Here is a 20774-nt window from a genome sequence, read left to right on the forward strand (position 1 = left end):
ACCAGTAGAATACAAACTAGACCGTAAATTGAAATGTAATAATTTTGTGAAATAATATGATTTATGCCATTATTATTTTTCTTAGTTTAGACCAAGCTGGAGCAGAACATTATGATATGCATAAGAGAACTGCATACTATAGCTCCTAAAATACTTGACTATTTAAATAAAGTATCATTTTCTTGTTAAAGTATTGCAAACTGCTGTTTTATACATGCCTATACTTGCTGAATACATAATGTAGGAGGGTGACATGTAAAACCAGTCAGGTAAGGAGCAAAAGATAGGAGGTACTAAATCAATTGAGACAGTATCCCATAAGTGTTTCTTGCAATAGAAAATTGGAGACCGTTGTTACCATGAACAGCAAATATTTGCTGTAGGAATTATACCAAATTTGGACAGAGCAAATTATTACAGGTATTGTAGCAAATTTTGGCTAAGTATGAAATCCAGAGTGAAATTATAATTTCTATATCAAACGTTACACAAACTCAACAATTTTGCAATTGACAAGCAGTTTCCACCCACTATAGTGTATGACATCTGGGACATTACTCACTCAATCAGTATGTCTTTTTCATTTAATTTTATTGCTGACAGTGAAGTATGCTGCTATCTTTTGTTTTCTTAATTTTGACCAAAATGTGATTACCACTGCAAAAGCAGTTTTTATACCATGCAACTGGTATAACATATAACTGATATAGTCTCTTGAAGAATTATAGCTGATAAAAGTAGATGCACCAGAAAAATCCAACCCTGACAGCCTAAAAACATGTAAAGTTGTAAAATTTTCAATTGGAAGATCATAAAGCAGTGGCTAAGCCAGAGTATGGTGCAAGGTTTTACGATAAATTGAAGGGAATAACCACCTTGAGTGCAAGTTTTTGAGGAGGGGACTTGGTGTTCTGTCTTCTATGACTTTTTTTCTTTCCTGAGCTAACTTCATTTTAGATTATTGTCTCTTTCCTCTTTCCTGAGTACCGTTTTTGCTGCTGTAGGTACTAAGAACAATCCATAACATATTGCCAGCAACTTTATATATACAAAAAAAACCTTTGTGAAGAAAATTATTTTTATCACACTACCTATATACCTATACTCAAATGCATCAAGACCACAGCATTAGTTGTGCTATTTGAAAGTATGAGAATATATTCATAAACAAAATTGGTAAAAAATTTAGTAAAATTTAAGGAAGGGTATTATATTAAATAAATATCTGATGAGCAAATTAATCCATTAAATTCAGTATTAGAATACTGTATATTCATAAAAAAAATTGGTAAAGCCTTACACTAAATGAATGACATATCTGATGAGCAAATTGATCCACTTAATTTGCGTGTAAAGAAAATTTTGGTATTTTTACAACTTGCTACCCAACCTCTTTTAACTTTATCTCACATTGTGCCAGCAGCATTTTCCATCCCAAGTTGCATCTTGGCACTAAATAGCCTCCCTGGCTTCTGCTCATATTGCCCAAATTTCATTAAAAAAAAAAAAATTATAAAGTTCAAAGGCTCAATCACGTATACTTCTTGTTAAGTATTATCTATCACTCCTGTTAACTACATGATTACCTTTATATTGCAATTTATCAAATGCATGTTCTTTCCCACATTGCACCAGCGAGTAATAGCATATTTAAAACTTTGGTTTGTACTTACTGTAAAGATATAAAAGTTAAAAACCTAACTTCATGCTATAGAAATTTTTAAAAATAAATAGGATCTATTACAAATAACACACTCAGTGGTTGCAACAACAATATAGAATTTAGGTCACATTTTTTCCTTATGTGGATTTGTATTACAAAATTCACGTGCCACTTAGCATAAAAGATGGCAATGAGTAGTACATTTGCATCCCAGTCAAAATTTGCGGGGAGCATTTAATGATCCAGAGTAATTTACTTACCAGCTCATTTGCAACTCAGAAAAAAATATGACCTGTTTTAATATACAACTGGAACTGGATTTGAATACCTGAATCCAGTTAATTCTGTAACAAAGGAATGCTGAAAACATTGCAAATTTCATCTCATTATAAGTTTATAAACAATGTAATTGTTTATTCATTATTCAAAGTCAATAAAATACTAAAATATATATCACACTCAAGAACAATTCCTTGGAAATCAAGAAACAAATATTTATGTCATGAAACCAATCATCAAGCTCATCATTAGTTGGGATTAAAGATATGTAAACATATAAATTTTAGTTTTAAAGCTTGGTTGAATTTATAATTATTATTTTCCTTGCTGCAATCTTTTTATTGCAAAACCTCACTGCATTTTCATAAATGCTACAAACATGACAGAAGCAGCACTCATTTTACCAAGGGAATCATGGTAAAATAGATCTAGAAATTGCCTGTTTATTCTAAAATACCACACAATATGCATTACTTTCTGTTCCTTTCCTGTAAGTCATGACTTAGTTGTAAAAGCCAGTTATAAAAGAACAAAACAACAAAATAAACAACTACCCATGACGTCTCTCGCTGAAAGATGTCCATTCCATTAACCGAGGATACTGACCAGATCTAGATTCTTAGGTTTTCAATCCCAATTTTCCCAATCTTCAGCCTGCAAACATAAATTTGTGATGAGACCCATATGAAAGCATACTATACCCTCAATTTTGTAAATGATAATAATAAAATCAATAAAATACTGCATGTAAAAAATCACACATTCTTTAATCAATTTTTATTTCTCCTAACTAACATATATTAATGTGTAAATGGCAAAATTTTGAGACCAGTTTTGGAGGAAAAAAGTCAGGGGTCGCCCATCACACGAGAGATACTATTGGAATTATGAAAATATTTATTTTCATATTGTGTTGCTGTTAAGGTATTCTAATTGCATATGGTTCATTAATAGGTTAGTAGTTTGGAAGGATTGACTTAAAATCATATAATATACTCATTTTAACTTCGGTATAATGTATAGTTTTATGTTTAAGTAAAATATCACAAATTTTTAGTATTTTGTATTTTTCCTAACATACTTACCGAGAACTACTTTCTTAGGAGGTACCTGGAATCTCCTCTCAACCAACCAGAGTTTTGTGTAGTTTACCCTACTTCCGTTTTCTGTGAGGACTACCCCAGGCAGAAGGATATGTGCCCTGAGGCTAGTCCCAAGCCGGGTCGCGCGTTAGCTTGGGTCTCGACCCTCAGTAAGTTCTTGGATGTTAAAAATAACTAAGGGTCAGAAAGGCACTCGGGGAATGAAGGGAGGGCCATTACCCGAAAGTAGTTCTCGGTAAGTATGTTAGGAAAAATACAAATTACTAAAAATTTGTGATTTGTTCCAACACAGAGACTTACCTCGAACTACTTTCTTAGGAGACTTACACTTTAGGAGGTGGGAGTGTCTACCTGACCTAGACCCAACTAAGCAGAACGGCTGAGAACCTAGATAGGAGACTAGGTTCTAAGGTTGACGGAAAACGAACCGTAGGAAAACTACACAAAGAGCTCACACTAGTGTCTAAGTACTCACCCTTAAAAAAGTTCTTGCTGCTGTGTCCAGTGATGAAACTGTGAATTTGTGTCTTGATCAGTCTCTACTTGGTCAAATCTCCAGGGAAAGAAGAGAAAAGAGAAGACAAGGGGAAAAGGGAAAACAAACCTGTGTCTTTTTGGTCTTGATAATCGCGATTATACCTGGGGCTTTGGCCGTTAAATCGCTTGGAGCGCGGAGATGACTGTGCCTATAGAGAACCCGTCTAGAGACTTCCTCGAACATTCTTTGAGATAGTGGGCTGTGAATGTAGATTGGTTCGACCAGGTGCCTACCTTAAGGATCTGCGCTACTGCCATGTTTCTCTCAAAGGCAAGAGAGGTACTTATACCCCTAATGTCAAGTGGTCTGGGCTTACCTGGAAGGGGAAGACCGGCACTACTATAAGCCTTGATGATTACCTGTTGAAGCCAAAAGGAGATGGTATTCTTAGAGATCGGCTTTCTCACTGTGCCTGTGGAGACGAAGAGGTTCTTGATGCCAGGACGGAGACTAGCAGTCCTCTCTAGATATTTCCTTAAGGCCCTGACTGGACACAACTTCAAATCTAACGGATTACCTGACTGAGGAATTGCTGGAACAGTAAACCCTTCGAATCTCAGATCCCAGACAGCTGGATTTTGTGTTTTCGCCACAAACGTAGGAACGAACTTGAATGAGACCTCTCGCCAACCTCTTGTGTGCGAGACTTCGTAGGACAAGCCATGGATCTTGCCCACCCTCTTAGCTGACGCCAAGGCTAACAGGAAAATCGTCTTGAGCGTGAGATTTCTATCCACTATGTCCTTCAAAGGTTCAAAGGGTGGCTCACTCAGCATTTTCAGAACCCCTAGCTACATCCTATTGTGGTACCCTGGAGGCATGAGGAGGGCAGGTTTGCTCAAAGCTCCTGATGAGCATAGAGATGTGCCTAGAGGAACCCAGGTCAATGCCTTTCAAGAGGAAAACTTGACCTAACGCTGCACGGACTCCCTTGATGGCTGGAATTGACATGCCCGCCACGTCCCTGAGATGTACGAGGAAATCCGCAATGTCCGGAATCGAGGCTCCTAGGGGCTTGATGTTTCTGGAAGCGCACCATTTTGCCTGGTACACCGCTGCCGATGAGTGCCTCAGATAACGAGACATTCTTTCAGCTGTCCCTGCCGAATAACCTTCTTTCCTCAGGAGCCGCTGGATAACCTCCACGCGTGAAGGCGCAGAGATCGTGGATTGTCGTGGAACCTTTGGAAGTGTGGTTGCCTTAGGAGATCTGGTCTGTCTGGCAGAGCCCACGGGGGAAGGCACGCCAACTCTCTTAGGTCCGCGAACCATTCCCTCTCCGGCCACCAAGGCGCTACCAAAGTCATCCTTAGATTGAGAGCCGTTCTTACTCTGTTGACCACTTGCCTGATCAGTGTGAAGGGAGGGAATGCATACACGTCGAGATTGTCCCACCTGTGTTGAAAGGCGTCTTCCAATGCCGCCTTTGGGTCTGGGACAGGAGAACAGAATACGGGGAGTTGTGCGTTCAGCCTGGTCGCGAAGAGGTCCATCACCGGCGAACCCCACTTTTGGATGACGAGACTTGCTACCTCTGGATGAAGGGACCACTCGATCCCTACTACTTGGCCCATCCTGCTGAGTCCGTCGGCTAGGACATTCCTCTTTCCCGGAATGAATCTCGCTGTTATTACGACTTGTTCCGACTCGGCCCAATCCAGAATCTCCAGCGTGAGGTCGCACAACTCCTTCGATTTTAGGCCGCCTTGCTTCCTTATGTAGGCTACTACTGTGGCGTTGTCGCACATTAACGCCACTGTGTTTCCCCTTAGAAGACCGACGAATTGAAGGCACGCTTTCTGAACGGCCTTCATCTCCAGGACGTTGATACTGTGTCTTTTCCACCTCCGTCCAAGAACCCCTTGCTGACTCCCCGCGAAGGTGAGCTCCCCATCCTTCCTTGGAGGTGTCTGTGAAGAGGAGCATCTCTGGGGGCTCCGCCGCGAAGGGCATCCCCTTGAGGGTGTTCTCTCGGTCTCTCCACCACTCCAAGGATTGCTTGTCCCTGTAAGAACAGGAATTACTTTGTAGGGAGACTCTACTTAGTTCCAGAGTCCCTTCAGGTTCCATTGGATGGCCCTGAGTTTCATCCTCCCTTGGGGAACCAGCTTCTCCAAAGACACCAGATGTCCTATCAATCTCTGCCAATCCTTCGCTTTCCTGGGCTGGCCCGATAGGAAGGGACGGAGGATCTGGTCCAGGTTTATCAGCCTCTCTTCCGATGGGAAGACTCTCACTAGTCGGGAGTCTAGAACCATCCCCAAGTACGTCATCCTGGTGGAGGGAGACAGGTGAGACTTCTCCAGGTTGATGGTGATACCCAGAACCTTGCACAATTGCATTAGCTCCGCACCTTGTTCCTTCAAAACTGCCTCTGAGGAAGAAAGGAGTAACCAGTCGTCCAGGTAGCGAATCAGACAAATTCCCCGTTCGTGAGCCCATACAGAGACAGTCGTGAAGATTCTCTCGTGAAGATTTGGGGCGCAGTTGACAGGCCGAAGCAAAGAGTCTTGAATTGCAAGATCTGGGTATCCCACCTCACCCGAAGGTACTTTCTGCTGGAGGGGTGAATGGGGATCTGGAAATAGGCGTCCTTGAGATCTATGGAAATCATGAAGTCTCCCTCCCTCAAGGACTCCAGGAGCGACTTCGGGGTGTCCATCTTGAAGCTGGTCTTGCACACAAACTTGTTGAGGGCTGACAGATCTATGACTAGTCTCCAACCCCCCGTCGCTTTCTCCACTAGGAAGAGGCGGCTGTAGAAACCTGGACCCAGCTGCAGCACTGTTTCCATTGCCCCTTTCGCTAACATAGTGGAGACCTCTTCTTGTAAGGCCTCCCTCTTCAAGGGGTCCTTGGGAGCTAACCACTCCGCCTGACTTGCTGGGATAAGGGGTGGAGGGTCTGCCAGGAATGGGAGCCTGTACCCCTCTTTTAACACTGTTACCGTCCAGGGTTCCGCTCCGTGATTCTTCCATGCTTGCCAAAATCGTTTGAGGCATCCCCCTACCTGAGGCTTGGGCAGGAGTGGGGGGCCTCTCAACCTACCTCCTTCTGGAGGAGCGACCTGACCGGCCTCTCCTGGAAGCTGAGTGGGCTGTTCTAAAGGAGACTGGGGCTGTGGGATCGCCCCTGCGGGAGGGCTGCGAAGGGTGAGACCACAGGGAAGCCGGGGCCTTTCTCCTCACCTGGCTAGGAGGGGCCCGAGACGTCGACGGTCCATCCGGAGGAGGCCTTCTGTAAGTGGGCTTCCTCATGGTATGTGGTCAGGGAGTGTTCACTTCCTTCCGTCTCGACAGTTTCTCCACCACTTCCTCCGTCTGTTTCAAGGGAAAGAGTCCGTCACCCCACAAAGCAAGGTTCCTCAAGGACCTCGCCTCCCTGTCCGGTATGCGCCTGGATAATTTATTTAAGATCGTGTCCCTTCGCCGTAGAACCCAACTGGCGGATAACGCTAGGGACTGGAAGGTCAGGAACTTCAAGGCTCGTCCTCCGGAGCTGATAAGTTCCTTCAGCAGTGCTTGGTTGGACGGCACTGCAGCGTCGGGGGAAGCCTGGATGCCTACTAGTGTCGAGGGCCACCAGTCCAACCAAGAGGTGACGTTGACGTGATCTTTGGACATCTCCTCCATCGTCGTAGCCTCTGATGGAGAAAAACAGATAGGAGCCGAGGAAGCCCTGTCCTCCGAAGTTCCCTGACCTAAGACTTCCAAGGAGTCTTCCACTTTGCTGGCACCTTGTGGCTGTCCTTCCATCCAGTAGTACTTCCCCTGGGACTTCAGCCCCTGGAGTAACTTGGAGGACCCTTGACCCTTGGAACCTTCAGCGTTTCGTGCCACAATTTTGTTAATGTGAGCACGGCCAAGTCTCACATCTCTGGCTACAGGTAGGGCTAAGGAGGGCCTCTGTTGGACGGGCTCCTCCATTAGTCTATTAAGGCTAGACCGCCAGGCATCCTCGTCCGCAGGCAGTGGTTCCTCGATCCTGTGATGATGGCGAATCAAGCCAATGACCCTCCTATAAGCGGAGTCCTCCGCTGGCGCGGTTTCAGTATCGCCGTCCGCGCCCTCCGTCCGAGGTTGAGAAACCGTACTGACAGAGGCCTTCGCACCAATCTGTGGTCTGAGGACGGGCATTGCGGAGGGCTCGGGCACATCCGTCCTCCGTTTGCTTTTCTTCAAGGGTGAAGAGGCTTCCGTGGTTTTGCCCGACGGATGAAGCCGTCCCTCCATATCGCTCGGCTGAGCTAACTCGACGAGGCTGCCCATCCGAAAAGACGACTCCCTCCGCTGGCCGGGAAGGGAAGCCCGTTTCGAGGTCTCATGCCTGTCGGAAGAGCTCCTTGGGTCCTTGCGAGGGTCAATTCTATGGCTGGTGGAGGCCCTTCTAGGAAGACTGTCTCTGGGAAGCCAACCCGCAGCGCTCGGGAAAGTAGTAAAGTCCGCGAGCTTACTGCGGGGAACGAGGACCCATTGCTCCTTCGGCGAAGTACTCCTCCTGGGTTTCTTCTTCGGGGACCTTGACCGCTTCCTCCCATGCCGTGACCTAGAGCGGGACCTCGAGGGGGAGCGCCGTCTCCTGGATCTGTCCCTCCTCCGACGGTTTCTTCTCCATGCCGCCTCCTCCAACGAAAACAATGAGCCTACCTCCGAGGACTCTGATGACTCCTCGTAGCAACTCCGAGAGACGGGAACGTCCGCTTTCGCCATTTTCTGGATACCGGATGTCGAAGGCTGAAGGAAAACATCGAGAACCGCCGATAGAGGGGCTGGGAGAGATATCGGACGATCAACGTTCTGGAACCAGGACCCAAGGCCGTCCTCCCCCCTCAAGGGTGACCTACAGGGAGTTCTCGGGGGCCCCCATCCGAGGGGATCTTCTAACGGCGAATCTTCATTTCCTGGGGCTCCTTCGGCTGCGGAGGCGCCTGAAACATAAATCCACGATGCTGGTGAAGATACAGGGACATCCTTATTCCACATAGGGTCGTCCGAAGAGACGTGCCCCCCATGCACAAGGGCATCGTCCTGCGGACCCTGACTAATAAAACTATCAGGCCCCCCCCTTTGCCTGTAAAGGATCAGCCACCCCAGAATCCCGAAGACACGACTCCAGTGGAAGAACCATCGACTTCTTCCCCGCAACGGACTTACCTCGTCCCCTACTCTGGGTAGGGGATGAAGAAGGGACCCTGTCAGACTTCTCTCCTGTAGACGACGTGGGCGAAGAAATGCTGGACTTCCTGGGCGAATGTTTGGATGACTTCTTCTTCTCAGTCCCAAACTTCACCCACTGCACTTCAGTCCAAGACACACGCTCCGGACACGTGTCCGAAGGAGAGCAAACTCTACCCCTGCACGAAGGGCAAAGGGAGTGCGGGTCCACCTCAGGCTTAGATAAGAACGCACCACACGATTTTCCAGCCTTAGGCCCAGGACAACGGCGATGATGCTCCATACCGTACTAGCACAAGACCGCAAGACACAGGAACGCAGCGGGAAAGGATAATAAGGGGGCAAGAGAACACTTTACAAACACAGGGGAAAGCACAAGGGAAAACAAGCGGACACGCGAGAGTACAAGGGAAAGAATAGCGGGCCACGCGGGGACCATGTGGGAGACAAGAGTCGGGGACACAAAGGGTCGCACTGAGACAAGGAGAGCGTCGAGATGATGTCACAACGCGACCAGAGAACTTACCGAGTGTCGAAACCCAAGCTAACGCGCGACCTGGCTCGGGACTAGCCTCAGGGCACGTATCCTTCCGCCTGGGGTAGTCCTCACAGAAAACGGAAGTAGAGTAAACTACACAAAACTCTGGTCGGTTGAGAGGAGATTCCAGGTACCTCCTAAGAAAGTAGTTCGAGGTAAGTCTCTGTGTTGGAACAAAGGAATATTTACTGCCATGTCTGCTAAAAGAGGATGGAGTTGTGCCAGGTTAAAAGCTGGTTCTGGGACACGAACTTTAAACAAGCGAAAAGTAGGCCTTCCTTCATTGAGAATGACTTATGACATCTGACATGTCATGCAGTATGCTCATCTTAATGCTTGAGCAGAGGCTCGTGAGTAGTATAAGGGTCAGCCCCTTATGCTGGTTGATCAAGGGTACAGGTAGGTCCACTTGAAAGACCTGAGGACTTGACTAGTATCCCTAAGGGACCTGAGCATTTCTGGAGCAGAAAGCCCATTCAAAGCAACTCCTGAGCTTAGACTGATCATCCGAAGGCCAAGCTCTTCAGTCTGCGGTCTAATTAACAGTTGCGTGATAGCCTTCCAGCCAGGACTGAAAGGGACTTCCTCAGCAAAGGACGATGAAGCAAACCTCAGTTCACTGCAGGGAGGCTCACCCTGCAACAAAATTAGTAAGAATGAATGAATGATTTAAAGTTTTCAGGCACAAAATTAGTAAGAGAAGGAAGTTCTACTGTAGTGGAGCATCAGCACATCCAAATGCCACCTGGTTGTGGTTCTTAGGATACTTCAAAAATAAACTCGTTTATGGACGTAGCCCAGCAAGACGGGCATGTAGAAAAGCTAAGGTATTAAAGGGCCCTGGTCTACTGGAAGGAGACCAGAATGTTCCTGAATTCTTAGGAATAGAAAAAACCATACTGTTTTGTAAACCATTTTAAAACTGAAATCCTGAATCAAATAGGTGGTGAAACGGATCCATTGATGGCAATACCAAGAAAGTAAAAAGTCTTACACCACATACAAAAGTAAGTAGTTAGTGATTTTACTCTGAGCCACTGGTGATTAAGAATTTTTAGCAGAACCTTCTTAGAGGTGGATGGATCTTGCATACAACTCTTAAATCCAGGGCTGTCCAAGGCATAACTGGTTGGTCAACCATCAAAATAGGTTTGTGAGACAGAACTCCTTGCTTGGGAAAGTAAATCGCGAGTGGATTGTTATTTACCACTACCGGAACATAAACCTGTCGGGAAAATTGCAAAAGTGTCGTTCGGACTTCCAGAAGGTTGCAAGAAGACTTTACTTCCCTGAGGTGCTTAAGTATTCCAAGTGTGTCCAACATCTTTGGATCAATCTAATGGTAGGATCCCTTAAGGTACGATTCAAGTGGTACTCCTTGAGAGAGTAAATCATCAATCAACTGCTTCTGTATTAATCCAGAAAACAGAAGACAGAAGTCATTGCTGTTTTGCAGTGATGCTTTTAGCAATCCTGGAGCAATCACTGATGTGGGAACTCAGAGGACTGAGTTCACCCTGACGAGAAAAGTTACAGGAGACGTTATCATCCATCCAGAAGATCTCAGTTACGCAGGGACGACTGCATTTTCCTTCCTTTTGCTGCCAGGAAAGTTATCAGCTTATTTTGGTCCTTATTGCTGTCTGGTTGTGTAACTGGGTTTCAAAAGCACACAACTCTGATAGTTACAAAAGGAGGTTAGCGGAAAAACAATAGTTGAGAAAACAAAACCAAGAAAGGAGTTGCAAACAAACAAGTATCGGACGGCCAGCGAGAACGCTTGAGGATAATGCAGTTTCAGGTTTAGAGCTGCAAACCAAATAGAGGACAAGGAGATAAAAAGGGACTGAAGGGTACGTTTCATGTGTGTATCCTTCAGGTTCACCTAACGTGAGAAGTCTTTTCTGTTAGCTGACCATACGGCACTTGTCACTCCGGTGGCAAGCCATATCCTTTCAGAGGGGTTAGTCTTAGAACCAATAAGAAGACTTCAAAAGAGTCCCTTCCCCTCATGCTCCTTCAAGATCTGGAGGCCTTTTGGTGAGGGCTGCCGAGTCAGTAAGGTCCTTGCCTTTGTCTGAATAACAGTCACGCTTTGGGCCTATGCTCAAGTATCTGACTGCACCTAACCAAAGGACAACAAAAAGCTGCTCATTTGAATCTGGAAGCAGTTCCTTGGCAGGGGACTTCCGGTTCCAGAATGAAGTTCACCTGTGCACCAGACTACACTGGATTTAATCTTTGCATAATCATTGGCAAAGGTGATGGGGTCACTGAAGCATCTTGGGAACATACTGGGATAGGTGAAGGATGATGGCGGATGCCAATAGTAGTAGTTGACCTGTAGTACTCATGCTCAGTCTTGTAAGAGACCTAGCAGTGGTAGCCAAAGCTTGAATTCCTATACCTGGTATCCTAACTCCTTTCAATGTTAGGTTATGGTATAGTACTACTCCTCCCACATCTAGTGATTCAATGATTACTATTACCATTTGAGTAAGACCTTTCCCTCACTGGGAAGCTGCCCACCGCTTCTCACTCCTCCAAATAACAAATAGTTGAAGGTCCAAAATGGGGCAACAAAGACAGCACTTTTATACCTGCTGGTAGAGCCTGTGCTTGTTCTCGCCAGAACCGAGCACAGGTAGCATGTGTTCATGAAATCTGAACCCTAAGTCATGGGAGCAAGTGCTTGATCTCGTGAGAACCCAGAGCTAGTGCTCGTTGTAATTACAAGCTAGAGTGGGTCTAGAAATAATACATTTTTTGGGCTCAGGCCATGTCGTCGTGATGGAAGTTCCTATAAGGTAGCTTCCTTGGGTATACAGTATTTGACTACGGTGATATTCCCAGAGAATTTTACATTAAGGTATCCAGAATTCTAACCCCTGGAGCAAATATCCCTAATTAATTCTTATAGGGATATTGCATAATATCAGAGGACGTATTCTTGACACGCCACATAGCTATCTTCACCCCGAATAGCGTTAACGCTTCGAAAGGGAAAAGTGGCAAGAAAACGAAAAACGAAAGGAGAGCCGTTATTAAGGTACCTCTACTTCCCGTTTCGAGTCAGTATCTGACGTCATCAATGGCGCCATCTTATTCCTTTCAGCGTAGCTCTATCGCTCGGTGATTCCCTTGTGTTCTCTCATAAATTTGGATTATATTCAACGTTATGCTTTCTCCAGCCTCTTCTGCCACTGGAAAGTTGAGTATTTTCTTTATTATTTATAAATGTAAGCTTTTGTCGTTTTTGAATTAAATCAAAAGTGATATTAACGTAAACAAGAGCTGTTGCCTACCGGAGGAGTCATGGATGCTGTTGCTCGCTATGCATGTGTCATTTAGTTAGCCAGAGCGACGTTCAAGGTCCTAATGCTTTAATAAATTTAGCTATTTAGCCTTCCTACTGGAATTCTTTATATTATACCGTTAGTATTTATCAGTTTCGGCGTTTTAGGTAACCGATCCTCGCTTAAGCTAGGCTTAGTAGCCTAGGCGTTTTGCTCTTAGTACTTTCATGCATGATATAAGAGTTTTCCTAGTGTGATAATTTTATTGAAGCTATAGGCATATTTTATACATATAAGATATTGTTGAATATTTCCTCTTCCAAGATTGTATACGAGAGAGTTTCGGTGATTGAGGTAATCGATTCTCACCGCGGCTAGGCTAGTAGCCTATGGGGCTTAAGTATACTTAAGCACACTCCCCAATTGTTCTTTCTTCTCTAAATATCTAAGATCAATCCCTTTTTCCCTCTGATTTAGCCTAGGCTTAACCCTAGTGAGTTTTGACTGAATAGTATTCAGGCAAAACTTTACTGGGGTGGTTCTGTCTTGCTCCTGCAACCAGAGTGTCTGGTTTGGGGCCACATCTGAAGGTTTCTGTACGAGATGATTCCTTCTTTGTGTGGCTTAGCAGACAAGTCCCGTGCTGTTATCTTCAGGCTGGAGAATGAGATTTTCCATTGCCTGGGGAAATAATAGCACCAAACTTCGTTCTTGTATTACTGGAGATGGCAAGTGCTGCCAATCTCCCTGTTATATTGGATGACCCGAGGCTAGGATGAGTTTTCTTAGCCACTGGGGTTAGTCTCATACTGGAACGGAGTTTGTAGGACCCTCACCCCTCCCCCTCTGTCCTTTGGTGTTGGCCTAGCCATCACAAATTCTTTGGCCATCGTTCTACATTCGACCCTAGTGTAGGTTAGGTTGTAGGACTGGCCTAGACTTCTGCCGGCTGGCAGAAGCCTATTCTCTGTTGAGTGAACTTCAGACCTCCCTTGGTCTACCATCCACATGGTTGCTGGTAGAGCCCGGCACGTTATAGATGAATGGAAGCTTGAATGTTACATTCTCCCCTTCCAATTGTTCACTCTTTCTGGATGGAAGGCAGTGCCTGCTACAGCCTTGCATCCATGCTGTTTCTCTCTTGTTAGTGTTAGTACCTTATAGTCCCGACTGCCGGCTTAACGGCCGGCAGCCGGGTGGGTGGTGGTTCTCTGGTTACATATATCTGCCGGCCGGCACAGGTTGTTGCCTGCTATGGCTGGCCGGCAGTTGGCTGCACACCCTCAGCTCTGCCGGCCACTACGATTAGTGGCCGACAGCCGGAATGTAGTCGGCTGCCAGCATATTATGAACTGCCGGCCGGCACTTGGAAACCAGTGATCTGCCGCCCATTAATTCAAAGGTAGTATACCTTTGAACTCGACCCAGGTACTTGCCCGGCTGGCACGGCAGTATATGATATACAGTAGCCAGTATTTTGCAGTATAGTATATAATGCAAGTAGAAAACTACAGTACAGAGTATCCTGTAACACTAAGATTCTTCCAACATACATTGTGTGTCATGTATAGCCTATTGTGAGACCACTCACCCTAAAGAAAGTGAGTTCTTTCTTTAAATTATTTTAAAAACCCCTTATATTAAAACTTCTGATTACTAGTATGAGTTACACTGGATTATCCTTATAGGATAATATTTTCAAAGGCTTTTCTAGAATTAGAATTAACCTTAGTTTTAATATATGGGGAGGTCACAGCAATTGGCTGAGCAGGAAATACAAGTATGTGTCTTTCCTTCTTTCCTTTCTAGCTTAACTATATTAAGCTATGGAAAATAATAATAATAAGTTTTCAATATTAAACTTACCCGATAATCATGTAGCTGTCAACTCCGTTGCCCGACAGAATTCTATGGAGGGATACGCCAGCTATCACAATACTAGAAGGGGGTGTATTTACCAGCGCCACCTGTGGCCAGGTACTCAAGTACTTCTTGTTGACACCTCCTCAATTATTCCTCTGTCGTGCTTCCGGCAAGACGTTCTGGGATACGCTTATGTTCTTGGAGTATTTTCACGACTTTGGTGAAGTATTTCTCTTTGATTTCGGCTGTCGCTTTACTGGAAACTTCTATATTAGCTTAGTTAGCTTTTGGAATTAATTTGATTAATTATGGTGACGAGAGAGTATGAACTCTCGTTCACCTTTCAATGGCCGACCCTTCCCTTAGACGGAAGTGTTGGTGTCTAAGAGAGTATAGACTCTCTTTCTTAATTTTGCTTAACAAAAGTTATAGATTTATTTTATATCTCTCCGCCTCTTATAGGCCTCTTCGATTAACTTCCTTTTATTATAAACTCATTAAAATTAATTTTTATATTTGTTTATATTCGACCTTCCTAATAGTAGGCGGTCTTTTACCGAAGTTAATAAACTTTGAGCCCGTCATTTCGGTTTTACCTGTTAACATATTATGCTATTTCCGCCACAGAGTTTGAAAGATTTTCTTTGACAGTCTCGTACTGTTTTCAAAGTGGAACTAACGTTTTGTTTTGTCTCTGCAGTTGTTGACGTTCAGAACGTTCAACTTGCACTCTATCGTTACGATAGAGAAAGAATGTTCACGGTTTCACGTTGCAGTAAGAGTAACCGTGTCTAGCGTTTTGTTCATTCTTTCTTAACTTAATGGTTTTGATCCTAATAAAGGAACTTTTCAGTTTTTTCCTTTAACAATAATATGTTTTAACGATATATATGATTGGGCTCTTCTCTCAGGTTCTAAGTCAAGAGAGAGAGAGAGAGAGAGAGAGAGATAGAGACGGAGGGAGAAAGAGGATAAACGTTTCATTCAAGCCTGCCAGGCGTACGAGTAACGTCGTTATCGTTTTTGCTCTTCTCCCTAGTCTCTTTAGGGGAAGAAACTAAACGTTTCTAGAGTGATCTAGTGTTTAGTCTCTTTCCAACCACTGAATTATCTTTCATTAGATTTTTCTGTTACATTGTAATTCTGTTTTCGCAATTACTAACTTTGAGAAAGGATAGAATTGCGTATTTCAGGTACAAACCACTTAAAGTTTCGAGTTCAGTGAAATAAGTGCAAACAGAAATCAAAGTGATAAGTGATTAGTGCGTGAGGGTACTTTTGTGCGCGCCAGTCGTCCTCCCAGTCCGGGACCTCTTGCAAGCTCCCAAGCCCAGGGGAGAAGCAATGTCGAAGGGCATAAGGGTTCAGCAGGCCTTGATCGGCGCACAGAAGTATTCTCGGTGGTTGTGGGCGTGTCTTACCGAGACCGTCACTCCCACCCGCAGACGATTGAGCCCTTATTTTGCTCGTCTGCAGAAGAGATTAGGGGAGAAAATAAAGGCAGAGTAACGCTGGTCTCAGGTCTCAAGACCTCTTAAACGTTAAGTCCAGACTTATGCCAGACGTACGAAGTTAAAGTTCACAACCCGAATGCAGTCATTGGGTTAGCTCTGACTCTCCTCAGTCATCAGTTGATTACACTCCGCCTAAGAGGAGTAAGGTTCTGCCACAACAGATCTCTGCTGTTAAGGCTTTACCTCAGCAGAACTTAGTGTCTGCCGACCCCAAGTTAACTCTACTGCAGTCCATACAGTCACAACTTTCGGTCTTGATGCGTGAGTGTCGGGCTGAGAGTGTTGCGCCTCCGCCTCCGCCTACACTCCCCCCCGCCTATGATCGCTCCGCCTGATCACAGTACCACCTGCCAGGCGTACGATGTTGTGAACTCTACTACAGTCCATGCAAGCACAACTTTCGGACTTGATGCGTGAGTGTCGGGCTGAGAGTGTTGCTCCTCCGCCTCCGCCTACACTCCCTCCACCTACACTCGCTCCGCCTGATCGCAGTACCATCTGCCAGGCGTACGATGTTGTGGACTCTACTACAGTCCATGCAAGCACAGCTTTCGGACTTGATGCGTGAGTGTCGGGCTGAGAGTGTTGCTCCTCCGCCTCCGCCTACACTCCCTCCACCTACACTCGCTCCGCCTGATCGCAGTACCACCTGCCAGCAGTTCCACCTGCCAGGCGTACGATGTTGAGCCACGTGCTGAGTTTGCTGTTCCCTGTGGTGTTCAGCCTCCGCCTTCCTTAAGGCAACCTTTACATTGGGATCAGGAGGATTATACCTCTCTTCCTCCGCCTCCACTTGCTGCTCCACCAGTGATGCAACACTCGGTTGAGGTACAACAACCTCTCCCGTCCATGAGTCAGTCTCCTCAGCTCTCGCTGCAGCGAGCTCAACCCTCCACAAGGCAAGCACCACAACACCTTAGCCTTGCGCCTCAGGAGCCTCAGCTTGCGAGACATTTACCTTGTTCTGCGCAGCCTCTTCCTCATCGCGCTCCGCTCACACCACAGGAACTGGAACTTGCTACTCCGCTTCCGCCAACCGCTCAGCAAGCGCAACCCTTGGGTTCAACCACTCATGCTAGGAGTCAGCCTCCTCCACCCATGCGCCTTCCTTCTGCTTGTCTTTTATTCAGCCTTTGCAGACTGAGCCTCAGGTGTTCCCTCATCGGAGTCTTGAAGAGGAAACCACAACTATTGTTGTTCCAGCTCGTTCTGACTCTGCTGTTCAGCATTCCTTACCTCCATTTTCATACCATGGTTTAAACCCCATGCAAGCATGCATAAAGCACTCTAGCACTGGTCATGGAATTTCTGAGAAATGTTAAACGCCATGCACACGCTCTGCTTTCCTTACAGCAGGCTCTGCTTACAGCAGGCTCTGCTTACTACATGCTCAGCATACAGCATGCTCTGCATTCAGCATGCTCTGCATACAGCATACTCTGCATACATCATGCTCTGCATACCTTACCGCATGCTTCTCAACACATCTTGGGTTGTTGCCAACTCACTAGACTGTCAAGCAGTTTCATAACGTTGCCTTCTAGTCTGCTGCTTTTGCACCAGTGAACCCTCACTCAGAGAACTTAGCTTTTCTAGGATAAGGTCCCTGTAGATGAGAAAGTTCTTTTCTCCCTCCTTCTGATATTCCCTTGAGGACTCTGTCATTTGGAGGGAGCCTTTAGCTGCATAACCTCTTATGGACTTTTATTTAAGCATAACATGCTTACAGGGAAGGTAATGGTTCCACTTCAGCCGCTAATCCCGTCTGTTACCACACCTGCTCCCATAGACCTTGAGCTGTGTTGCATGACATGCAGTCCAAGCTTAGTCCTTGTTAGAGGATTTTTTGTTTACGGAGTCAATGTGTCACGGGGAAGACGTTCAACAACCAACAGAAGGGACTTGTTGTGACGCAGTGCGGCAACCTCAGCAACCCGTTAAGGAGTTGTCTGTACGACCCAGACAGTCTAGACAGATTCGGGTTGTCACTGTACTTCCTCGCTTGCCCATGATTGACAGTTTACAGACTGTGCAGCAGTATCATGATCTTGTGTCCGGCTCCGTCAGACGACTGGCTTTTAAGAGCTCCCACAAGTCGTCGCTGTCTGGAGATTTTCAAATGGACTATGGATCTGACCAAGGAACTGGGCCTCCTGGTCAATTTTGAGGAGTCTCAGCTCGTTCCATCCCAGACCATTGTCTCCTTGGGTATGGATCTTCAGAGTCGAGCTTTTCGGACTTGTCCGTCGGCCCCAAGGATCTTCCAAGCCCTAGAATGCATCCAGAGCATGCTGAGAAGGAACCGATGCTTAGTCAGGCAGTGGATGAGTCTAACAGGGACACTTTCATCGCTGGCCCTGTTCATCGAGTTAGGGAGACTCCATCTCCGCCCCCTTCAGTATCATCTAGCTGCTCACTGGATAAAGGACATGACGCTAGAGACGGGCTCAGTTCCTGTTTCCGAAGAGATGAGGTCTACTCTAACGTGGTGGAAGAACAGCATTCTTCTCAAGGAAGGTCTACCATTGGCTGTTCAGACCCCCGACCACCGTCTCTTCTCGGACGCATCGGACACGGGCTGGGGTGCGACACTGGACGGACAGGAATGCTCGGGAACATGGAATCAGGAGCAAAGGACACTTCACATCTATTGCAAGGAGTTGTTGGCAGTTCATCTGGCCTTGATAAACTTCAAGTCCCTCCAGCTTAACAAGGTGGTGGAGGTGAACTCCGACTACACCACAGCCTTGGCTTACATCTCCAAGCAGGGAGGGACTCATTCGAGGAAGTTGTTCGAGATCGCAAGGGACCTCCTCATTTGGTCAAAAGATCGAAAGCTCACGCTGGTAACGAGGCTCATTCAGGGCGATATGAATGTCATGGCAGATCGCCTCAGCCGGAAGGGTCAGGTCTTCCCCACAGAGTGGACCCTTCACAAGAATGTTTGCAGCAGACTTTGGGCCCTGTGGGGTCAGCCAACCATAGATCTATTCGCTACCTCGATGACCAAGAGGCTCCTCTTGTATTGTTCTCCGATTCCAGACCCAGCAGCAGTTCGCGTGGATGCCTTTCTGCTGGATTGGTCCCATCTCGACCTGTATGCATTCCCGCCGTTCAAGATTGTCAACAGGGTACTTCAGAAGTTCGCCTCTCACAAAGGGACACGGCTGACGTTGGTTGCTCCCCTCTGGCCCGCGAGAGAATGGTTCACCGAGGTACTGCAATGGCTGGTCGACGTTCCCAGGACTCTTCCTCCTAGAGTGGACCTTCTGCGTCAACCTCACGTAAAGAAGGTACACCCAAACCTCCACGCTCTTCGTCTGACTGCCTTCAGACTATCGAAAGACTCTCAAGAGCTAGAGGCTTTTCGAAGGAGGCAGCCAGAGCGATTGCCAGAGCAAGGACGACATCCACTCTCAGAGTCTATCAGTCTTAATGGGAAGTCTTCCGAAGCTGGTGCAAGGCCAATGCAGTTTTCCTCAACCAGTACCACTGTAACCCAGATTGCTGACTTCCTGTTACATCTAAGGAACGTAAGATCCCTATCAGCTCCTACGATCAAGGGTTACAGAAGTATGTTGGCAGCGGTTTTCCGCCACAGAGGCTTGGATCTTTCCTCCAACAAAGATCTACAGGACCTCCTTAGGTCTTTTGAGACCTCAAAGGAACGTCGGTTGTCCACTCCAGGCTGGAATCTAGACGTGGTCCTAAGGTTCCTAATGTCATCAGGATTTGAACCGCTCCAATCAGCCTCTTTTAAGGACCTCACATTAAAAACTCTTTTCCTCGTGTGCTTAGCAACAGGTAAAAGAGTAAGTGAGATCCACGCCTTCAGCAGGAACATAGGTTTCACATCTGAAACGGCTACATGTTCCTTGCAGCTCGGTTTTTTGGCTAAAAACGAGCTTCCTTCCCGTCCTTGGCCTAAGTCGTTCGAGATCCCAAGCCTGTCCAACATGGTGGGGAACGAACTGGAGAGAGTACTTTGCCCAGTTAGAGCTCTTAAGTACTATCTAAGAAGGTCAAAACCATTACGAGGACAATCAGAAGCCTTATGGTGTGCTATCAAGAAGCCTTCTCTACCAATGTCTAAGAACTCAGTTTCTTACTACATCAGGCTTCTGATTAGAGAAGCAAATTCTCATCTGAAGGAAGAAGACCTTGCTTTGCTGAAGGTAAGGACACATGAAGTGAGAGCTGTGGCTACTTCAGTGGCCTTCAAACAGAACCGTTCTCTGCAGAGTGTTATGGATGCAACCTATTGGAGAAGCAAGTCAGTGTTCGCATCATTCTATCTCAAAGATGTCCAGTCTCTTTACGAGTACTGCTACACCCTGGGTCCATTCGTAGCAACGAATGCAGTAGTAGGCGAGGGCTCAGCCACTACATTCCCATAATCCCATAACTTTTTAACCTTTCTCTTGAATACTTTTTATGGGTTGTACGGTCGGCTAAGAAGCCTTCCACATCCTTGTTGATTTGGCGGGTGGTCAATTCTTTCTTGAGAAGCGCCAAGGTTAAAGGTTGTGATGAGGTCCTTTAGTATGGGTTGCAGCCCTGTATACTTTAGCACCTTTGAGTTGATTCAGCCTCCCAAGAGGAACGCTGCGCTCAGTAAGGAAGACGATCTTATTAAAGGCAGAGTAACGGTTCAAGTCGACTTCCTTACCAGGTACTTATTATTTCATTGTTATTGTGGATAACTGATTATATGAAATACGGGATACTTAGCTATCCTTTAGTCTTGTACACTGGTTTTTCACCCACCCCCCTGGGTGTGAATCAGCTACATGATTATCGGGTAAG

The 20774-nt window shown here is 46.0% G+C and overlaps 1 protein-coding gene across 3 annotated transcripts in view; it reads right to left on the minus strand.

The window, feature by feature from the left end:
* Positions 1-1759: 1759 nt before the first annotated feature.
* Positions 1760-20774, minus strand: part of LOC137624551 (BSD domain-containing protein 1-like) — a 173690-nt gene continuing 154675 nt past the window's right edge. For all 3 annotated transcript variants that reach the window (XM_068355442.1, XM_068355441.1, XM_068355443.1), the window contains one exon: positions 1760-2596. In XM_068355442.1, the coding sequence (XP_068211543.1) occupies positions 2570-2596 (27 nt within the window). In that variant the 3' untranslated portion in view covers positions 1760-2569. The remainder of the gene's footprint in view (positions 2597-20774) is intronic.

This window comes from Palaemon carinicauda, chromosome 31, assembly GCF_036898095.1.
Source record: "Palaemon carinicauda isolate YSFRI2023 chromosome 31, ASM3689809v2, whole genome shotgun sequence".
NCBI lineage: Eukaryota > Metazoa > Arthropoda > Malacostraca > Decapoda > Palaemonidae > Palaemon > Palaemon carinicauda.